The 21,558-nt window shown below is 34.8% G+C and overlaps 2 protein-coding genes across 4 annotated transcripts in view; both read right to left on the bottom strand.

The window, feature by feature from the left end:
* Window positions 1-16,078, bottom strand: part of LOC142354546 (RAC-beta serine/threonine-protein kinase A-like) — a 59,370-nt gene extending 43,292 nt beyond the window's left edge. Inside the window, exons 1-3 of one of the 3 annotated variants that reach the window (XM_075406864.1) lie at window positions 15,932-16,078; window positions 6,124-6,374; window positions 671-873 (exon numbers count right to left, since the gene is read on the bottom strand). In XM_075406864.1, the coding sequence (XP_075262979.1) occupies window positions 671-873; window positions 6,124-6,374; window positions 15,932-15,941 (464 nt within the window). In that variant the 5' untranslated portion in view covers window positions 15,942-16,078. Of the gene's footprint in view, window positions 1-670; window positions 874-6,123; window positions 6,375-15,748 lie in introns of all 3 variants that reach the window. The other 2 variants (XM_075406863.1, XM_075406865.1) reach the window with 2 other exon arrangements.
* LOC142354325 (ras-related protein Rap1-like) overlaps window positions 1-21,558 on the bottom strand; it is a 519,643-nt gene that overhangs the window by 240,072 nt on the left and 258,013 nt on the right. The window lies entirely within an intron of this gene.

The raw sequence follows: 21,558 nt of genomic DNA, 5'->3' as shown, positions 1-21,558 counted from the left end.
GCGGTTGGCTTCGTCAGTAGCTATCCACGGTTTAGTCAGGCTAGCTTTAGCTTAATTGAAGGGGCGTGAGGTGAGCGCAGATGGGGGTGCAACTGAGGGACTGATGAGCAGAAACAGTGGGGGGTGAGGTAGGGCAACACGGGGTCATGGGGCTATGGCTGCACGGGTCCCTTACGGGGTTGATTTGGGGGAGGGAGGTGTGTTGTGGGGGGAGGGGGGGGGGGTCAACCTCTATGAACCGCCCTTCGCACCATAAGTATAACTCTCCAAAACAGTTTCTGTGAATCGCATACTTGGTGTCTAGTGAGCTGAAAGGATATAAGAGCACTTAATGCCCGCTGGGCGCTACCGTTTATTCCGTTTTTGAGGACAAACAGTCAAATGGGTCAGACGAAAAATCGGTCAAGAGAAAAGTCGCATTAAAAAGACCAACAGGACTAATGTAATTACTACAAACTTCGTTTGAGAGCAATTAAACAGTTCAAAAATGTTTGAAAAATTCAAATGTTAACGTGCACGCTTAAAACATGCGGAAAATTTCTGATTAATTTGAGTTACATGAAGAGGTAATTGACTTGAAAATGGTCAAATGCAAGTCCATTTAAGACGCCAAAGTTTTTGGAAGCTCGCTTGCGTAGCAATTTTACGATAAATACTATAGGCAACGTACTCTGATAGAGCTCCGTACAACTTGAGTCTGTCCTGTGGCCTTGTGACGTAAAAGTGTCTGCTCACAATAGTTTCGTCTCCCTTCCGACACAAGTCCTCAATTGCGAACTGATATTTCCCATTAGAGTCACTGCTGCTGTCTATTGTCATCACACTCCCTTTTGTACGGAAGTCATTCAGCTTGCGAATGGACTTGTTCGGTTTCTAAAACGTACCGGTATCTTAATTACAGAACCACGGCTAAAGTACCACGCCCAAAATTAGTTCACACTGACTTTTCTTACTTTCTTTCAAGTAAGAAATTACTTACCGAAATTCTCTAGCTCTGATCAGACTCAAAATGAAGATTTTTTTTGGAATGAGCTTGTTATTTTTCTAAAAAAATTCTGTCTCTTAGTTTTTTATACTAAATACGAAGATAATAAAGAGGTAAAAAGTTGTTGATAGAATACTTCGTTCAAAGAAAAACTTCATTCTTATTTTCGGCAAAAAAATTCAAACTTTCTCCAGTTCTCAGAAAAAAATCGGGAAAATTTTGGATTTGTTCTTCTCCGCCCTAAACATGGAGCCAGAGTTAAACATCTGGACGCCCAGATTCAGACCTCGATTTATTTTTTTTTTCGAACTTCATCTTTCATTTAAGATTAAATATTGTTGTGTTAATTGATAATGGATGTCAACATTGAAAACGTTATCAACCAAATACCTGAGGAATCAACGAGGGCTGCTATCAGGACAGTTGTGGAGATGGTTAGGGCTCAAAAAGAAGAAACCAACAAGCAACTAGCTGAAGTTTGGGACTTCATTTCTGCAATTAATGTCAGGTTAAGGCATCAAGAAAGGTATCTGAGCAAAGATTCAATTATAATTGATAACCCACCCTTTGATGCGCGAAATCCGGATAGTTTTCTCAAGGAACTGTTGGTTTTTTTGAATCGAATATACAAAAAAGATGACGTACAAATAACTGAAAGCCGATTAAAGGCTTTTCATATTCTACCGGGACCAGGACTTTTGCTAAACAATCTGATGCCATCAATCATTGTAAAATTTGTGCATTTCAATGACAAGATTGAAATTTACAAAAACAGAAGAATGCTCAAAACTCTGAAAAACGACCTAAATGGAAAAAACATATGGATGAAAGAGCGAATGCCACCATTGGATATGTTTATCAAGAAACTTGCTGAGAATAAAAACTTAATGACTGTGACTAACAACTGTCAGGTTTCAGTTTTATGTAAAGGCACTAATGGAAATAACAAGTACGTGAAAGTAGATGATGCAATTGATCTCGAAAAGCTGCAAAATCCTGTCATGGCAAATGGGGATATAACAGGCGCAAATGCAATTGCACTAAAAAACACTCATAAACACATGCATCGAGAAATATTGACTGATGAGGAACGAGTATTAAGACTATATTTGTCCTTGTCACCTGAGCAAAAAAAAATGATGGGAGAAAAATTGGGTGCTGAGTAAATGTTTATACAATGTTTGCCTTGTGTTAACATATAATTGATGCTAGCTTCAATTGTTGTCCTCGTGTTACTGAGTTGTGTAATCCTAAACTTTTCGTTTGATGAATCATATAAATTCTATAGAACTAAATATTTTCTGTTGTCTCGGAGCAAAATATGAAAATTAGGAAAAGGTAAAAAAAAGAAAACCTCATATTTCATACTATTTTTGTTAGTTGAACATTCAATTGAGCTAGGCATAAAAAACACTTGCAATTAAACTGGATAATTTTTAACTTTTTTATCTGTCAGTGATTTTGTTTGGTAGAAGACGGATTCATAGGTAAAAAAACAAATACTGCGACTTCCGCGGAAAATGTTCTTTCTATTGCTCGTTAGAAAAAACTAAAAGCCAGTCCATTTGGTCTTGCGACTTTCGCCAGAATCCAGAACGGCAAACCCTTATTCAAATCAGTTACTATAAACAGCTACTGCGACTTCCGCAGTCTGCTAGCATTTTTTTTAAAAAAAATCGGATGTTGCGACTTACGCAATTTCTGACATCCTTTTGTGATAAGACGAAATGTCGGAAAGTAAACTTATTAAGTGAAATGATAACAAACCTTAAAAATTGAAGAACGTAAATCTATATCAAATCTCAGCGCGCGAAGATTCTTAATGCTCATGGAGTTTACAATTTTTCTTCAAAATGTACGATCGATACACAAAAACTCTGAACTGCTAGAAGTTTTGATTGAAAGTGTACAATCTAAACCTACTGTTATAGCTCTCACTGAAACATGGTGCAAAGAAAATTGTTCACTAAATGCATACAATTTATATGGGTATGGAAAATTGCTTCGATGTGACAGAGAAACGAGAGGAGGGGGTGTAGCTCTTTATGTTGGTAATAAGTATGAAAGTAACGAAGTAAAGAAAACAACAAACAAACATGTACAAGTTTTGTCCACGCAATTGCACTCAGAGAAAGAGAGAATTTATGTGACTGTACTGTATAAGGCACCCAATTACGCAATTGATAATTTTGTAGAAGTACTAGATACTCATTTTACTGATCTAAATACTCTTGATTATACACACATAGTTTGTGGTGATTTTAACGTAGACATGTTAATATCAAGTCGAAATGCTGAAAAAGTTTGCAATTATTTTCGTTTACTAGGTCTGGAACTTTGTTTTAATCAGGGTTTTTGTACTCATGAAACCAGACAATCTAAAACAGCAATTGACTTGTTTTTTTCAAACATTGAAAGTGAAACTAAAATTATCAAAAGCGACTTAACTGACCACTATACTGTTATCTTTACTTCTCAAAAATTGTTTTTGGAAGTAAATAAAGAAAAAAACCTTCGTTTTGAATCAGCTACACAAACTGTCTGACGAGGAAGTTAGAATAGATGTCAATTTTGAAGTTTTCAAAAACTGCAGAAAAATAAAAAATGATTTGGAATCTGTAGCAATTGATGAGTGTTTTTCTTTAATTCAAGAAATTGTTTATGAAGCGAAAGAAAAAATTATTCCCGCTAAGGAAGTAACCACTAACAATTTTAAAAGGGATAAACAATGGGTCAACAATCATGTGAAGAATTTAGCTACAAAGAAACGTAAACTTTGGCAGAAATACATTGCAACAGGCAGAGCGGAAGTGAAAGAACAACGTCGTGTGCTGAGTAATAGACTTAAAGCTCTATGCAGGTTGCATAAAACAAACTTTTTTGAGCAAAAAATAAGCAGTCAGAAAAACTCGAAAACACTTTTTACCTTAGTAAAAGATATCAAAGAAGAAAAACAAAACCATATTTGCCAGGTTGATGTAGATAAGTTGAATTATTTTTTTGTTACTATTTGCAGAGAATTAAAAAAACGTCACAAAGAAGTTAATTACCTGAAGACAGTGAAAGCCATTCAAAGCAGTACAGTACTCGAAAAGATGTCAAGCACAGAAGTTTTCAATATCATTAAAAATTTGAAAAACAAAAAATCAACTGATTGCTACAAATTAAGTAATGTTCTCCTAAGGTCAGTAAATCATGCAGTTTGTGAACCACTAACAATTTTATTCAACAGATGCTTACAACAGCAATATTTTCCAAAATGCTTAAAAGTAGCAAAAGTTTTCCCTCTCTACAAAACCAAAGGCAACAAATTGGATCCATCGAACTATAGACCTATATCACTATTGCCAGTCTTCGGGAAAGTTCTTGAAAAAATATTATACAGAAGATTTATTGGTTTTCTTATAAAATATGACGTTTTATCAAAAGAACAATTTGGGTTTCAATCAAAGAAAAGTACAATTGATGCTGTAATGGAAGTTGTTGAATATTTAAGGAATAACATAAATAAACAAGAACCGACGTGCTGTGCTTTCATTGATCTGACAAAGGCTTTTGATACAGTGAATCACAGTTACCTACTAACCAAATGTTACAAATATGGATTGCGCGGACCTGCTCACAACATTTTGAAGTCTTTTCTAGAAGATAGGAAACAATATGTTGAAATTGGTAATAAGAAATCGGATAAACTACTGGTAAACTGTGGCGTCCCACAAGGCTCAGTACTGGGTCCTCTACTGTTTTTGATATATATTAACGACCTTCCATCAGTTTGCAATGATAACAAAGTAACCTTATTTGCTGATGACACTAACATTTATGGATCGCTAAAAAATGGAAACGAAAACTACAAAATTGCCTAACAAGAGTTTTTAATAGAGTTATAATGGATGACAGCAAACAAATTAACAATTAATGATGAAAAATCGTCTTTAATGTTGACCAATGAAAAGAACACATGTGATCATCTAGAAATACTTAACCACAAATTGAAGATTAGTGAAAATTTGAAATATTTAGGGGTTTATTTAGACAACCAGCTAAACTTTAAGGAACACATTAAACAAGTTAAGATCAAATTAACTCAAGTCTCAGCCGCTATGTTCCAATTCAAAAAATTTTTTCGACGACCAACACTTGTGAAGTTATATAAAACTTATGTCCAGCCCATTGTGCAATATGGTGTCTTAGTTTACGGCTGTGGCAACAAGACAGATCTTAAGAAAATTGATTGTGCACAAAACAGGATATTACGGTTAATTTTCTCATTTAAAAAGGGGGTTGATTTGTCAGAAATTAGGCAGAACTTCAAAATCTTCTCAGTTTTTGAGCTCCATGTATATGAGCTATTGAAACAACTAGTAAAAAACATAAGTATGTCAGAAGCAAAAAATTTAAAAACGCGAATAATATCGGATAACGAATTGAATGCAGTACTTTCAACAGAACATAGAATTAAGAAATTGAAAACAATAAACAAAAACACTACACATGTAAGAAAATCAATAACTGAACGTGTAAGAAATCTTTTCAACATAATCGCAAGACTTGATTTTTCATTTACTCAAGAAATTGTAAATTTAAAAACAGAAGGAACGGAATGTTTCTTACATATGTTTCGAGATAATTATATTTTACTAAATAAAGAATTGTTGAATGCATTTTGGTGAAAAAAAAATAGGCTTAGTTGACAATTCCTATACATATTAAAACTTGAATATGCAGTCAGTCTTTACACTAGCTAGTTCATATTTTGCTCTGGAGGCACCACTTGACAGGCCAACGGCCTTTTTGGTGCTCTCTCTCGAATGATCACAATTTGTTGTTACGAAAGAAGTTGTTTTGTATAATGTCTGTATTTGATCATTCAGAAAAATTCATTATTATTATTATTATTATGAAAAGTCCATGCTCGACAAAAAAGAGGTACGAAAAGATCATGCTCGACTCAAGCCCACGTCGAGGTCTAAACCTGGGTTATTTTTTAAGGAACCATTAGTATTTTGGTATTATATAGGATTTCTACGATGCGCTTATGAAATTAGCGCTCATTAATCATTTTTCAGGGAGTCTTGAGACTCTCATCATATACTAGATATCAATTTCATTCTAATTCCTAATTTTTGAGGCCTTACTTTCATCTGATGTCTGCAACTGCACTCTTCTGTCTCAATTGGGTTCCGAGAGAATCCCTGGAAACTTCCATCCTTCAACAGGACATAGTGCCTGGACCTCCAATTGGGGAAGTACTCTCCTTGTTTGAACAAACACATGCTGACCAACACTTGTTTTGGGTCTATAGAGACTTCCTCCGCTTTGGGCGAGGGACCAGCTGTGCCATTGTTTTGCTCTCTGTTTAGAGATAACATTGAAGTTGACAACACGCCTAAAATTAGAATTTTAAAAAGGAATTGTGAAATTTGATGGTTAATTCAAATAGGTCCTGTATGAAACTCACTAATCAATATTGAAAAACTCACATAAGAATGAAAAAATCAAATTTTTCTGATATTTGATTTGTGTTTTTATATTAAAAAACTGCTAAAAATCTTACCCCTGTATTGTGTAAATATGGAATAATTTTATGCAAAATTAATCTGTTTCATTTTCGTTTCTTGTTGACATTTGGTTTCTGCTTTTTCTTCCTTACGAAGATTACAAAGATTTCTCACTTATTCAAAGAATCACAGCAGACTCTTTCAATTTTGATAACAGTATACTCGAAAATCCAACTTATTATATTTTTAATTAATTTTTCTCGTTTTTGGATTCCAGAAAATTAGAAAATTGGAAATGCATAAGTAGATCTCAACGGTGATCTTAATTTCATCACAAATAGCTGATTTTGATAACCAATTAATCTGTCCTTAAATGCGTTGTAAACTTAGTCGATAAAACTCGGATGACATCAGGTAAATAAACATGACAACGCAGGCCCAAAAAATGTCTCCTCAAAAAGACTAAAACCTTCAGAAAAATGATTGCCTAAGAAACTAAAATCCCCTTCCTAATGTAAGAGATACACTAAGTGTCTTCCTTTGGAATTCATTTTGCTGTTTTGGGGCAAGAGATATTAGCCGACACATAAATTATAATACACGTCAATTGGCTGGAAGATTTTCATGAGCAGGACGAGAAAATGACAGAAATCAAAATAGGATAACTTAAGTGCTGTTAATGCAAGTTTCGGCTTATTTTTTTTTCCGTGGTGATAATTTTCTCAGTTATGATACGTTTATATCAAGCCACAAGGACTGGCGAAGTCTCGCCAAATTAGCTAGTACTTATAGGCAATTGATTTCTGTTTTAAAATCAAAAGACGGCACTTTTTCCAACAGCACGATACTTACAAGCTTAGTGCGCGTGTAATTGTAATGAGCTGTGATTTTCGATTACCTATATTTGCTTAAGTGCGGGCTGAGAGGCGTGTCGGCTAATTTGATTGTTGACGAATTTACCGGCAACGGTGTTTTGATCTATTCAATGACTGTGCTTGCTTTTTTTTATACAATTTGCTTTGTTATACAATGTTTTGTTATATTGTATAGGTTGAGCATTCTTATTCATTATGATGCTTAAGAAGGCTTAAGCAATACATTTAGTAGAACATTTTCAATGCCATCTTTCTAAGCTATTATTATTTTTTGTTTTCAAACTAGGATAATATTTGATATCTTCAATTTCATAATAAGATCATAAATGTTTTCATCGGTTTTTAGTTAGAAAAATTTTTTTGTTTTGATATGAGAACCTACATTATTCCAGCAGCAATTTTTCAGTGCCATTCTTCAACACCACTACGATTGCTTTGGTTTCATAATAGGATCATACAATTTTTGTAAGCGTTGATTCTTACGGTTCATGAACGATAGGTACGTCTATGATTTCGTGGATTTCATGCTAGGGTCATATATGATTTCTTTGGTTTCGTACTAAGATCGTACTAAGAAATTGAGTATGGTCAGTATGAAATCAAAGAAACTTCAACCCGGGCAGCTATCATTAACAGCGACATTTTATTTCTATTGAAATAAAAATCATTAAGCCGTGTCTAGTATTTGTGATTTTCAAATTCAGCAAAAATATTTACCAAAATAAACATGTTTTGATTCTATATCGACAAACGTTGTCAATGGTTTAGCTAATTTGGGATCAAAAAATATTGTTGTTTGTTCTATTATACGATTTGGTCGATATTGGATCTAACACATGGGGAATAAGTTTGCAAATTTGTCTGTTTTTCATTAACTATAAGGGGCAAGTTCAGATGGAACGCAAATACCGGATAAAATCAACAAATATTTGCTAAAACTCGATTTAAAAGGGATATTTCTTTGCAACCGAAAGATCTGTGTTTATTAGTTTGTGCAAAGGCGCCTTTGAACACGATTATTGAACTTTGAATCACTGCTTATTCTATCACATGACAAAAGTTTTGATTCCTGAATTTGTCTGATCTTAAACTTGTGTAACCTTGTTTGGTATTTGCCAATTGAGATATAAATTAAGGAACTAATTAATTAAGGAACTAATTAATGTTATTTGCTAATTAAGCGACCAAAACTTGACATAAATTTCTTTTGTCGATGCGTCAGCGCACTACTATTGACTATTACCACACGGTTGCTATCGCAACCGAGATGTTTATCAAATTCCGAGGCGAAGCCGAGTTGTTGATTAACTTCGATAGGGCGATAAGAACCATTTGGTAATGTTTTTAATCAAGTCTCGTTGCAATTACAACAGTTGCATAACTTGCGCCACGCTAAAAATGATTAACTATTTTACCTGCCACTTTTCAGATAGCAACAGAAAATAGCGGCGTAAAAGATATTCTAATCCTGAAGAAAAATTCTGCAAACATTTTCAGTATTCCGCATAGTTCATTGGCGCGAACAAGTTATTTCATCGGTAAGTTATTTAACCGTTCTTAATGTAAAGTGACACATATTTTGTATTCGGGCTTTTAACTTGGCGAAATAAACTGTTCTTAAAGGGAAATGTGTAACTATTGTCCATGAAAAAGTAGCCATAAATTTGAGTCCCAAAAAATAAGTACAAAATTTTTTTTCAATTTAACCGGTTCAACCTGGTTAGGTTCATCAATTCGCCGTAGTTTGCGTCCACAAAATGCCTCAAGGTATTCTGCTGTAACAAATTTCACCTAAATTTTGCAATGCTAAAAGAGTTAAAGTCGGTATAAAATTGTTGAAGTGCTCGAACAATTTCGCAATAACTTGCATCCTCAGGAGTTAAAAAACTTGTTAAGTTGAAATTTTACAAAAATTCATACATGCAGTAACGTGTCTTGATTATCTATTTTTATTTTCGAATTTTTTAATAAATTCCAATAGATTTTAATAAAAACAATAACAATAAAAATAATAATAACAATAATAATATTAAAATTAATAATAATATTAATAATAATAATGATAATAATAATAATAATAAAAATAATAAAAATAATAATAATAATAATAATAATAATAATAATAAAAATAATAACTATAATCATAATAAAATTAATAATAATGATAATAATAATAATAATAATAATAATAATAAAAATAATAAAATTAATAATAATATTAATATTATTAATAATAATAATAATATTAATAATAATAATAATAATAAAAATAAAATTAATAATAGTATTAATAATATAATAATAAAAGACAATAATATTAATAATAATAATAATATTAAAAATAATAATAATAATAATAATAATAATAATAATAAAAATAATAAAGATAATAATAATAAAACTAATAATAATATTAATAATATAATAATAAAAGACAATAATATTAATAAAAATAATATTAACAATAATAATAATCATGATAATAATAATAAAACTAATAATAGTAATAATAATTTAATAATAAAAGACAACAACAATAATAATAATAATAATAATAATAATAAAAATAATAATAAAAATAGTAACAATAATAATAATAATAAAAATAATAATAACAATAATCATAATAAAATTAATAATAACAATAATAATAATACTAAAATTAATAATAATATTAAAATTAATAATAATAATACTAATAATAATAATAATAATAATAAAATTAATAATAGTATTAATAATATAATAATAAAAGACAATAATATTAATAATAATAATAATATTAAAAATAATAATAATAATAATAATAAAAATAATAAAGATAATAATAATAAAACTAATAATAATATTAATAATATTATAATAAAAGACAATAATAATAATAAAAATAATATTAAAAATAATAATAATAAAAAATAGTAACAATAATAATAATAAAATTAACAATAATATTAAAAATAATAATAATAATAATAATAATAAAAATAATAATAAAAATAATAAAAACAACAATAGTATTAATAATAATAATAATAATAATAATAATAATAATAATAAATAGTTTCTCCAAAATTGTTTTCAACAAGCTTAGTAAGTCCCTAACAGGGCTTGAATTTGATTTTCCTCAAACTCCTTCCATCCATAAAGGTATGATTTGTACTTAGCTAATCAAATAGATATTTTTTGATTTCTCTTTTGGGAAACTTGTTGGGTTTTTCTGGTTTTCGGAGAATTTGAAAATGGATTATAGTTGGGAAAACTAAACGCCGCTGACATCAAATTGTCGCATTTTGTAGCTCCGTAGAAAAAACAACTTCGACAACGCTCGAGATTACATTCGTTTGAGCAAAAAAATCTTTTTTGTTAGATCGTTTTTTGGTATGTCCATTTCCTATTTGTTAAAATTTCGATGCCTGAAGTGGAAGTTTACTTGTCAAAATTTTGCTTAAAACCAAAGTATCCACAATGACAAGTTGATATGTGATTGGAATCAAATTAAGTGATCAAAGACCATCACTGCACTCTTTATCAGTAAAGTGACCGCTTTAATGAAACCATTTTAAACTTCTCTGAAGCCTTTCCATTTGCCTGACGATAGTTTTAATGGCATACCAATTATTTGATTAAAAAAAAACAAAACTGATATTAAGTAACTTTGACAAGATTGCATTTTACTGACATTTTTGTTTCTATTGGTGCTGACATCTTCAGTTACGAAAGCTTCTGATTAACTTTGAGTACAACAATACATAAGTGATAATCCCACTATAATTTTTCTGAAAAACATATGCCCAGATCTTTGAAATAATTTTTCTGTGAGATGGTTCCATTGATGGGAAAACGAATGATTTGGTTCAAATGAATTTTTTACACGGAAAAATCACACGTTTTTTACGAGGAAAAATTTTTTACAAGGAAAAATTACACGTTTTTAAACTTATCAAAATTGAAGTTTAATCAATTATAGTTGCTCCAAATAGTTGTTCTCCAATATTTTCATCCAGCTGCATTATATTGTCTACAGTCCTGATGATTTTTGTCATCCGCGTATAAATAAAACTGATTGACTTTTATTTTGGGTAGGTCATTAATATAAACTGTAAAAAGAATCACTGTATAGTCTGAACCTTGACAACCACAGCTGGTGATTGGTCGAAAGTCAAATTTTTCCCAAGACATTACAACTCTTTGCTGTCGATCAGTCAATAATGATGCAAAAATCCTTAAGAAAGCACTATCAAATCCCAATCGGAATAATTGTGAAGTCTAATAATAAAGTTGATAGTATCAAAGGCTTTCGCTATGTCGAGACACACTGTCATTTGCATCTTGTTTGCCTCAAGTAAACCATACAGCCTTTTGCAGTAGAGAAGCAATCGAAAAATTGTCGAACAATTTTTCCTGAAATCATGTTGCTCTACGCAACGCTTTTGTAGGAGAAAGATCGAGAACTGTGCATACATCATACGCTCAAACAGTAGTGACAAAGAGCTAAGCATGGCAATTGGTCGGTAGTTCTTGAGATCAAAATTGCCAACGCTTTTGAAATGCAATCGTACATGCTCTCTTTCCACAAACTGGGAAATTCACAATTGCTAACGCAGCAACTGAAAACAAACAAAAGTTGATTCGCAGTATACGGTAAAGCAAATTTCAGAAGCTTTGGGCTGTTTCGGTCAAAAAACTCAGCACCAATACGTATGTTTTTGATTTCTTTGCTTTGTTAAACTGAAATTTATTATGAAGTGTTTTTCGATTTTGTTTTAATGTTATAACTATTTCACAATTGTCGTGAACAAAAACCAGCAAAATAATTGTTAGAAGGTTCTGCAATGCTGTTGTGCGCAAATATTTTGTCTGGCTAATTGTTAATTGTCTCATCATTTTATATGCATCGTTTGTTCACCAGACCTTGTTTTACTCAACGATATTTTTCTTGTGCTTTTTTACATAAATGGATTTTGTTCCGTGAGTGGTGAAGTTTTCTCTGCGTTTTGGTATATTTTCACAGCTACTCTGAGTTAATTTTTTATATGGGTATTGTTAGAGGACATGTAAAAAAGCGCATTAGTTCTTCTAGACTATTTCAGTGGTGTTGCAATAGAAGACGCTATTTCTAATTTCCAGTAAAAGGAATCGACAGTATTATCAATTGAGATTATCAAAGACAGTATTATCAAAAGAAGACATCGGAAAAATAAAATTGATCGTAAACTCGTGCCAGTTAGCTTTGCCAAATCTTACACGTCTCATTTTTTACAAGATGTCTTGCTCAGCATGTTCAATCGAAATTTCAGCTATCCAATATTTCTGCTCTGAAAACGAGGTCTCCTCTAAAATTTTGCCTCAAAAATTACCAATGTTACTAAGAAAGATGTCCAGTGAGCTTGCATGAGATTGCAGTGATGAATTATTCAAATTTTTGAATTCCTTCAAAATTGCTTTTCCGTATGAACAGTTACTACTTAAACTCAGCCAATATGTGTGAGTGAAGTTAATGTCAGCACTTAAAAAGAGTGATGGAGTCAATGGATCTTTGATTTTTTTTGGACATCTCGTACAATCAATTGAATCGTTTTGCAACATTTGCACCGAGTCTACACTTCCTGTCAGCTGGGGATTATATAGGGTGATAGAAACCATTGTAACGTTCTGAAAGACTTACAGGCAACAAGAAAAGAAAACTGAATACGTTCGCAAAACGTCTTTTTGAAAGATAATGTGTTCTGTTTGCTATTAGGACGCCCCATGCGGTCTAACTTTTCTATCTGATGGCAATCGGAATGAAAAAGATTGACTAATTAAGACTTCCTGGTTTTCAATATTTGGATTAAGCCAAGTTTCTCTGAAACAAAAAATATCGGGATTAATAGTCATCAGGAGGATATCCAACTTCAATTTTCTATCCGCACTTAATGTTGAGCGACAAATCAATGATAGTACACACCAAAATCGATTTGATTGTAATCAACTGGAATCGGGCGAGTCAGTTGCTAGGCGACTATTTTCTTCTATAGAAAAAATGTTATCAATCAATTTATTCCTGAGAACAGCCTAGTTGCACTAATTTTAATCTCTGAAAGGTTTATATTCATGGATTGAGTAAGTCTAATTCGATTCTCTAGAGCTTGTTTTTTCCCTCTCTGTTTTTGATAAAAACTGTTTGATAAAAATATTGCCGGCCTCTAAATTTGAAATTGACATTATCATGATTCTGCAATTCCAAGTGTTTGAAAATTTTACAACCAGCGGTCGTGGACGAGTTTGGGTTGAGCTAAATTTACAAGGACGAAAAATGTCTCCAATAATTAATGTCTGGACTCCAACTTTTTGGGCAAATCTTCAACTGATTTTTTGTCATAACTTACTCTGTCCAATACGGTTACCTTTGAATCACTTGCTTCCAATGGTACTCCAAAAACTATGTTTTTATTTCCTCGCTCCGATTGACTAGCACGATCAACATTGGCTGTTAATTTCTCAGTTATCTGTTGAGCTTCATTCTCGTATCGTGAAAACTTATGCGTCAATTTAACTTCTATGTTGTTGACCGTTTCCTTTTTAAATTCAATAATCTCTCTTTGCAAGTCGTCTATTATGCCAGCAACGCTCTTTTGAAAAATACTTTGAAAATTTTTGGTTTCGTTGTCTTGGTGACCTATGTCAGTTACTCCACATGCCACGAAGGCCAAAAAAGCACCGTTTATTTTTTCCAACGCCCGGAGATTCTCAAGTGACAAATATGTACATGCAGGATGAAACCTTCAACTTCATGTAAAGCAGATAATGCAGTAATTTTTGCTGTCTAATTTGCAGGAACCGCAAAGAAAAGTATCAGAGGCGTTGTTGCTTGTTTTGGTATCTTTCTGACTTGTTTTGGACTTGTTTTTGTACCTTTCTATTTACCCATTTCGTTTCTTGTTTAAGCCAACTCGTACATCGCAATCCTTACTAATGAGCACAGGAAAACAACAAAAATTTCGGCGCAAACTACTGCCATATTTGATTGAGAATGAAACGGTTTGGGTTCGTTAGATCTGACCAGGGGAAAACATGATTCCATCAACTTTTTTTTTCAAAAAACTATGGACCTTTGCTTGAAATGGAAACAAAAACTGAAGATCTACCCTTTAACGCAAAAAATTCAAACATAGCCTATAAATTATTTCATACGAAAGATAAATGCATAACATTTTGTGTCAACAAAAATTGAGAAAACCAACAAACTCATTCCAATTTTTGTTGCTATCGTGCCTATATAACGTAACGTTAACAGGGTCAGATCTTCTCAATGCGTCTCCTCTCCTGCAAAAGGGGGTATTTGAATAGAATTTATGGCAAGCGATTTTTCAACCAATCAGACGACTAATACGCATGCGTTTATGTTAAACAGAATAGAATAAAATACGCCATGTTATGGCAATTAGGCGAATTAGAATACAAAGCGGAAAAATTTCCGACTAGTGGATCGATGGGCTTGCGTCAATAAATGACCCTCAATTTCTGGATTACATCTAACAGCGCATGAGAAGAAAAAGTTGTGAACAGAGTTCCGCAATTCCGCTTTAACTGATATTGGGCTATTCAAACTGTAGACAAAATTATATAGTGGTAAAGTGGGGGCGATTCCCTACTAGGTACCAAAGGGGGGCATTTGAAAAGATCACCAGGATCTGGCCATGCCTCGCGGGCCATGGCCATGCCTCAGCGGCCCGTGGGACTTGATATGAATCTATCACAACCGAACGTGGGTCTTTATCGCGATTTCTGAGCAATTTTACGTTAACACGCATATCCTAAAACATGGAGAATTTGTTGAGCAATCAGCCAATCAGAAAAGAATATTCCTATTTTCTCAATTGAGCTTGGCCAGCAGTAAAATTTCTATATTTTGGTACGTCTGACATTTTCACTAGCGCCGCTTTTCGCATTCTTAATCCACGGGAGAGTCAATTTCGAATCGCATTTTGCTCAGCTTATCTTTTTCCGCCTACGAGCTTTTTTTTCCATGTGAGAGAAATTACACTGTTGTGATGAAATTACGATATTGAGATTAAGGGAATTCAGAGGAAGAAATTAAAAGACAATTTGGTAAATTCCGATATCACTAATTGTGCCAATTTGACCCTGGTAACGTTACGTTATGCGTGAGGGGTCTAGAAATTTTATATAATCTCTAGAATAGAGGGCGGTCATGAACAAAACGAATGATCAAGAACACGTAATGAGACAATAGGTTTCCCATTATAGCCCCCCCCCCCCCCCCCCCATAAATTAGTGGGAATATATCGTGTATACCCCATTACCGTAAAAATACAAAAATGCTGGGGTGGTTGGGTGATTGGGATGGGGAATGGGGCTGTGAAAAACCCGAAAAAAATGTTTACCAAAGTGGTAAATGAGCGACATTGACGACTTGCGTTGATTCGGTAAAGGCTATCTTTTCATAAGCCCCGTCTCAAATAAAGTCGAATAAAAATAACACCAACTTGTTCAACTAACAATTCCGAATGTGATATTTAACTGTTTATGGAAATTTGTAACTAGTTAGTAGATATCTATGTACTAACGCTTTAGCATATCGTCAAGAACTACACTAATTTCACTCGATTGTTGATGTTGTTGTTGTTGATTTTTATCCACTGTTTTGGTAACTTGTTCAATAACAATTCGATTGTTTCACAAATTTTAACTTCACTTGATGACGACGCCTTATAAATGATCTGCCACGCAAAGTTTATCAACTAAATCAAAATGAACCAAACAAATTCAGTTTTGTTTACCGAACATGTTTTCCAAAATTCAGGTTCAAATGGTTCGAATATTTTGCTTTCCAAACAAAATTTGTGACTCGGCTAACTAAAGTAAGTTATGCGGGCATATTTGTTTTTGTTTTTGTTTACTGTTATGAAAGTTGCCCAACTAAAATTAGTCCAGTTGCTTATATTTGATGACAATTCAATTTGTAGTTCGGTTGTGTTCTTGAACTAGATTTTGGATCTAGGCTGCCTTCAAACTCATATTAGGTTCTGTTTCTAAGAATTAGTTCATCAGCAAGGTCATAAATTTGAACAAATTGAACCAAAAATTGAAGACTGCCCTCGTTAAGCCCGCACTGACTTAAACAAAACAAAAAGAAATTTGTAAAAAAGTCCTTGTTTTCATTGTCCTTAAATGGTTTTCGCTTTTCTAAGTTTTTTTATTAAAACTATTTCCGATGGAAAATTTACAATTAGAAAATCTTGGTTTATAAACGATCATTGTTATAAGTTCAACCCATGCAATCACCCATGCAATCACACTAGTTTCCTTCTTGCAAAAATATTTGAGGTAAAACTTCCTGTTCTGGGCAATCACATTTCACCCGCCACTGAGGTACAACTAGTATGATAATTCATTAAGTTTGGGCTCCTCGCTCATTGGGTGAGTCAAAAACTTACCACTATAGATTGTCCCCGCTCATGGATGACACACTATTCAAGGCCGACTCGTCTCTTAATTTCTGCAACAACTTTCTTCTTTCATATGTGTCTATAATCTCGCATCCCTTGCAAGGAGCATGATTGCAGACCCCCAAATTGCTGTAACAGAGACTGATTGAGGGCTACCTACTGAAGGCTACCGACAACGCCGCCGGCTGCAAATTTTTGTTATCAGCCAGAGTAGCGATTTGTTTGAGGGTCTTACGAACTGCCTCTGAAAATCCTCCAAACGTTTCGAAAGCCAGAGGAATGAATTGAATTTCGACTTCACTACAATTTTGGGCGTACTGTTCGTACTTCCCGTCCTCAGCAGCTGACAGTGCAAAACCACTCTTCTCCGACGCATTTATACTGAGGCTTGACTGCAAGGGAGAAGTGACGGTAACGTCTAAAGCTGCTGGTTGACCGGCATTCCATGCAGGTGAGAACATATCGCCCGGTCTGGAGTTATTGTCGGGTAGTAAAGTTTTCTGTTCAGAGATGGGGGACAAAAGAGCTCCCGAGCAAGCTGATATGATTTTGTCTCGTATACGATCATGACGGGAGATCATATCACCGCGGCCATGGCATGACACCGCATGGTCGCCCATTACATCTAGGGTCCCAAATTTACAAAAAGAACATTTTCTCTCGTTCTCGTACAATTTTACACCCAGTCGATTTTTGACAGCAACACGGAACCCATTGGAAGATAGGTGTAGTCCCAGAGCTGGAATGGGGGCTGCGGATAACCAGGCACCAGACTGCGGTAGAGAAAGAGATTGTAAGCGAGCTTTTTCTCTTACGGAACTTTGTTTTCCTAACAAGTTGTCGAAGGCTGAGTTATCAGGTTCCTCCTGAAATTTTCTTTGAGAGGGATACGTCGTCGCATTTTTGCCCCATTCTTCAACTGCTTTAACAATTGAGATGTCTTCAGTTGTATTATGGCCTGTTAATTTTTCTACAAGAACAGAGGATTGAAAAACAGATCCAATGTATGCAGCCAGCCTGATTTTGATCTGCTGATCGTCTTATTCCTACACCGGTTTTATTGATTGGAAAGCATGCTTGGTCCCAAGAGATGTCCGACAACAAAACTCCACGAATACCATCAAAGGTTGCACGCTGAACCTAATCAAATTTTCGAAGGATTATATTTGATTCGTCCGAAGGAGAATTGCATCGCAAAGAGTAGGCCACTTTGGGAGCACCACAGCAAAAACGCAAAATACCAAGAGCACATGTCTACATATGCTAAACTGTCTAGAAGTTCCTCTAATTTTTTAACGCGTTTGAGTAAACAAGAGGAAACAAAACCATCAGATCCTATAGCAGCTCCTAAATTTTCAATTCCATCTACACAGTTCCTCTTGATCAAAGGGTCAACTTTCGTCATGCTTTCGATTGACCATAGCTCGCACTCCTTCTTGAGTTCCAAAACAATTTTTTCCCCTGATTCTGAGAGAATATCTAACGCTTTTCAAAGTCCTTGTTCTCATTGTCCTTAAATGGTTTTCGCTTTTCTAAGTTTTTTATTATAATTATTTCCAACTGAAAATTTACAATTAGAAAATCTTGGTTCATAAACGATCATTGTTATCAGTTCAACCCATGCAATCACCAATGCAATCACACTAGTTTCCTTCTTGGAAAAATTATTTGAGGTAAATTTTCCTGTTCTGGGCAATCACATTTCACCCGCCACTGAGGTACAACTAGTATGATAATTCATTAAATTTGGGCTCCTCACTCATTGGGTGAGTCAAAAACTTACCACTATTGATTGTCCCCTCTCATGGATGACACACTATTCAAGGCCGACTCGCCTCTTAACTTCTGCAACAACTTTCTTTTCTTCTTTCATATGTGTCTTGAAAACCAGATCCAACTTATGCAGCCTGAAATTGATCTGCTGATCGTCTTATTCCTACACCGGTTTCATTGATTGGAAGGCATGATTGGTCCCAAGAGGTGTCTGACAACAAAACTCCACGAATACCATCAAAGGTTGCACGCTGAACCGAATCAAATTTTCGAAGGATTATATTTGATTCGTCCGAAGGAGAATTGCATCGCAAAGAGTAGGCCACTTTGGGAGCACCACAGCAAAAACGCAAAATACCAAGAGCACATGTCTACATATGCTGAACTGTCTAAAAGTTCCTCTAATTTTTTAACGCGTTTGAGTAAACAAGAGGAAACAAAACCATCAGATCCTATAGCAGCTCCTAAATTGTCAATTCCATCTACACAGTTCCTCTTGATCAAAGTGTCAACTTTCGTCATGCTTTCGATTGACCATAGCTCGCACTCCTTCCTGTGTTTCAAACCAAATTTTTCCCCTGATTCTGAGAGAATTCTAACGCTTTAGAAAGTTCGATCTCGGTTTCTGCAATAATTCCGTCATCGAGATACCAGCAAATTTACGAGAGATTTTGTTATTTGCTTTTGATTTCGTCGATAAGAGGCCGGATATCCAAAGAAAACAAAAGTGGACCTAGTGGATCACCTTGTTGCACTCCTGTCGGACCGTCAAGAGTTGAGCTATTGGAGATTAAATCACTATGTTTCGAGTAAAAAAAGGATGCAAATGAAATTATACTAGGCATCAAAACTTTTGTTGAGCCAAGGAGATGACTGCGCTTCACTGAATTAAATGCGTTTCTGAAATCAATTTGGAGTATTCCCCCACTTTTTACTCTCTTTATTCTTTCGAACGTTATTTTTGTGGCATGCACTGTGCTCTCGGCACCTCCCTTGACAGAATCTCCCAACTGCTTTGAACCAAACAACTCAGCCGCCTCGATGGCTGCTTCTTTCGCAATGCATTTGGATACAAGGAGCGGAATAACTTCCCCGACAGCAATAGGTCAAATGCCGGTTTTCTTTTTATTCAATGCTGTTAATGTAGCACTACAAAAAGCTGGAGCCACAAAACTTTGGAGCTGTCCCCTGCTGGCCAAGTTCACTAATTTGGTTAGGGAATTCATTGCCTGCTTGGATTGATCAGAAATTGAACAATTGATTGCGTGGAGAAGATGCTCTAGGTACGTTTTGGACGGCCCAGCTGCTGTGAATTTCGAAAAAGACTGGAGCTGCAAAAGCACCTTTCCCTCATCGAATTGACAAGCTTCGCAGCTATAGTCTTCCAACGGCTCAAGAATTTCGTTTTCCTCTGGATGCAGTTTTTTTAGTTCAATGAGTGGTTTTCTGTTGTAGGGTGCTATTCCCTCCGATGATAAAATCCTTTCCGCACGACCAAATTGTCCTTGAAGACAAAATGTTTTCGCTCGGGAGGCAAGCGCTTCCATTGTGCTGTTACTTTATTTTATGCTTGCTTCATTGAAGCCGCTTCGTACCGAAGGGCAGCATACTCACGCGATCTCCATCGCTCAAATCTATTCATCATTGAGTTTTCCTGCTGCTGCTTATTTTTTTACCCCCTCTGTTGGAAGCACGCAAAACACATTTGCTAACTGCAAAAAACTTCTTCCAGTTATCAACACATTCAGGATTTGAGATGCAGTCCTCTATGATTGACGTAATAATCCCGGACAATGGCATACGAAACTTCACGGGGATATAGCGGATGGTTGGAATATTTTTACTGCAAATGGTTTTCAAATCTGGTAATTTGCTTGGATTGTCACTGGGACCTGATGAACCACTGCCCAGTGTTGCTGATTGAACCAACTCGTCTATGCGGGCAGATAGATCTTTCGTTATCTTTTTCACTGTTGACAATGTTGAGTGAATTGTGAATACGCCCAAATTGATTTTGAGCACACAAATTCATCGTAGTTTGAACCCCACTGCAAGTACCTCACCTTGGACCTGACCAAGTCGTGCTCCAAGATAGAGACTTTATATAGGTTATCTTTTCTGTCGGGATAAAAAAGGATAGTTCCAACTGGAATCGGGAAACGAGATATGTCGTCGTTTATTGTCAGTTCAATTATCTGCTGTGTTAAACCAGTAGAGATGTCTGTCATAACGTTTTCTACTGAACTGCTAGTGGTTTGTTCCTGTGAGTAACTTTTGACGGGAGACATAGAAAGTGGCACTTTTTCAATGGTATTCAAAGAACATTGAGTAGTGGGGATGAATTGTTATTGTGGTTTGCTTCAGACTGGACCAGATCTTTACCTCTTAGGAGGGGGGGTGAGGGTGGGCTGTAAAGTTTGGATCCAACCGGTTTTCACGACCTTCCTCGGCCTCAACTCGATAGTCTGGATAATCTCCCTTCACACATCCACCCCACAAGGTAGTTTCGAAGACAAAAAAAGGAAGGGGTTTTAAGATGGGTCCTAGAGTTGCAGAATGTTTCTAAACAAGGGAGCTGCTTATTATTGTTTTCAGTTTTGTTTCATGTAGTGCTAAAACACTCACGTGCACATTTTAAAAAGCCAAAAGTCTGCAGTGCCAGAAGTTAAAATGCAGGAGTTGCTTAGCCAGAAGTTAACTTCCGTTGACTTTCGTCATCTTAAAACGTGCGCGTGTCGGGTTTTAAGCATGACTATCTGACTCTGCAGTAGTCACTTCGAAATTCTGATTTAATATCTCGAACCGATTCGCGGTTGTCGTTGAACGCCCGAATTTCTCAGTTACTTCAAGCAGAGTCACTTAACCATTACTTAAGATGTCTCTTGATGCGGTCATCATCTCATCTCAAACACGCAGCTTTTTACAAAGAATCTGCACAAAAAGAGGAAAATAGTCAGCACCATGATCTTTTC

The sequence above is a fragment of the Convolutriloba macropyga genome, chromosome 15 (genome assembly GCF_964194025.1).
Source record: "Convolutriloba macropyga chromosome 15, txConMacr16.3, whole genome shotgun sequence".
Taxonomy (NCBI): domain Eukaryota; kingdom Metazoa; phylum Xenacoelomorpha; order Acoela; family Convolutidae; genus Convolutriloba; species Convolutriloba macropyga.
Note: the sequence above shows the minus strand (reverse complement) of the source record. Positions and strands in the feature narration are given on the sequence as shown.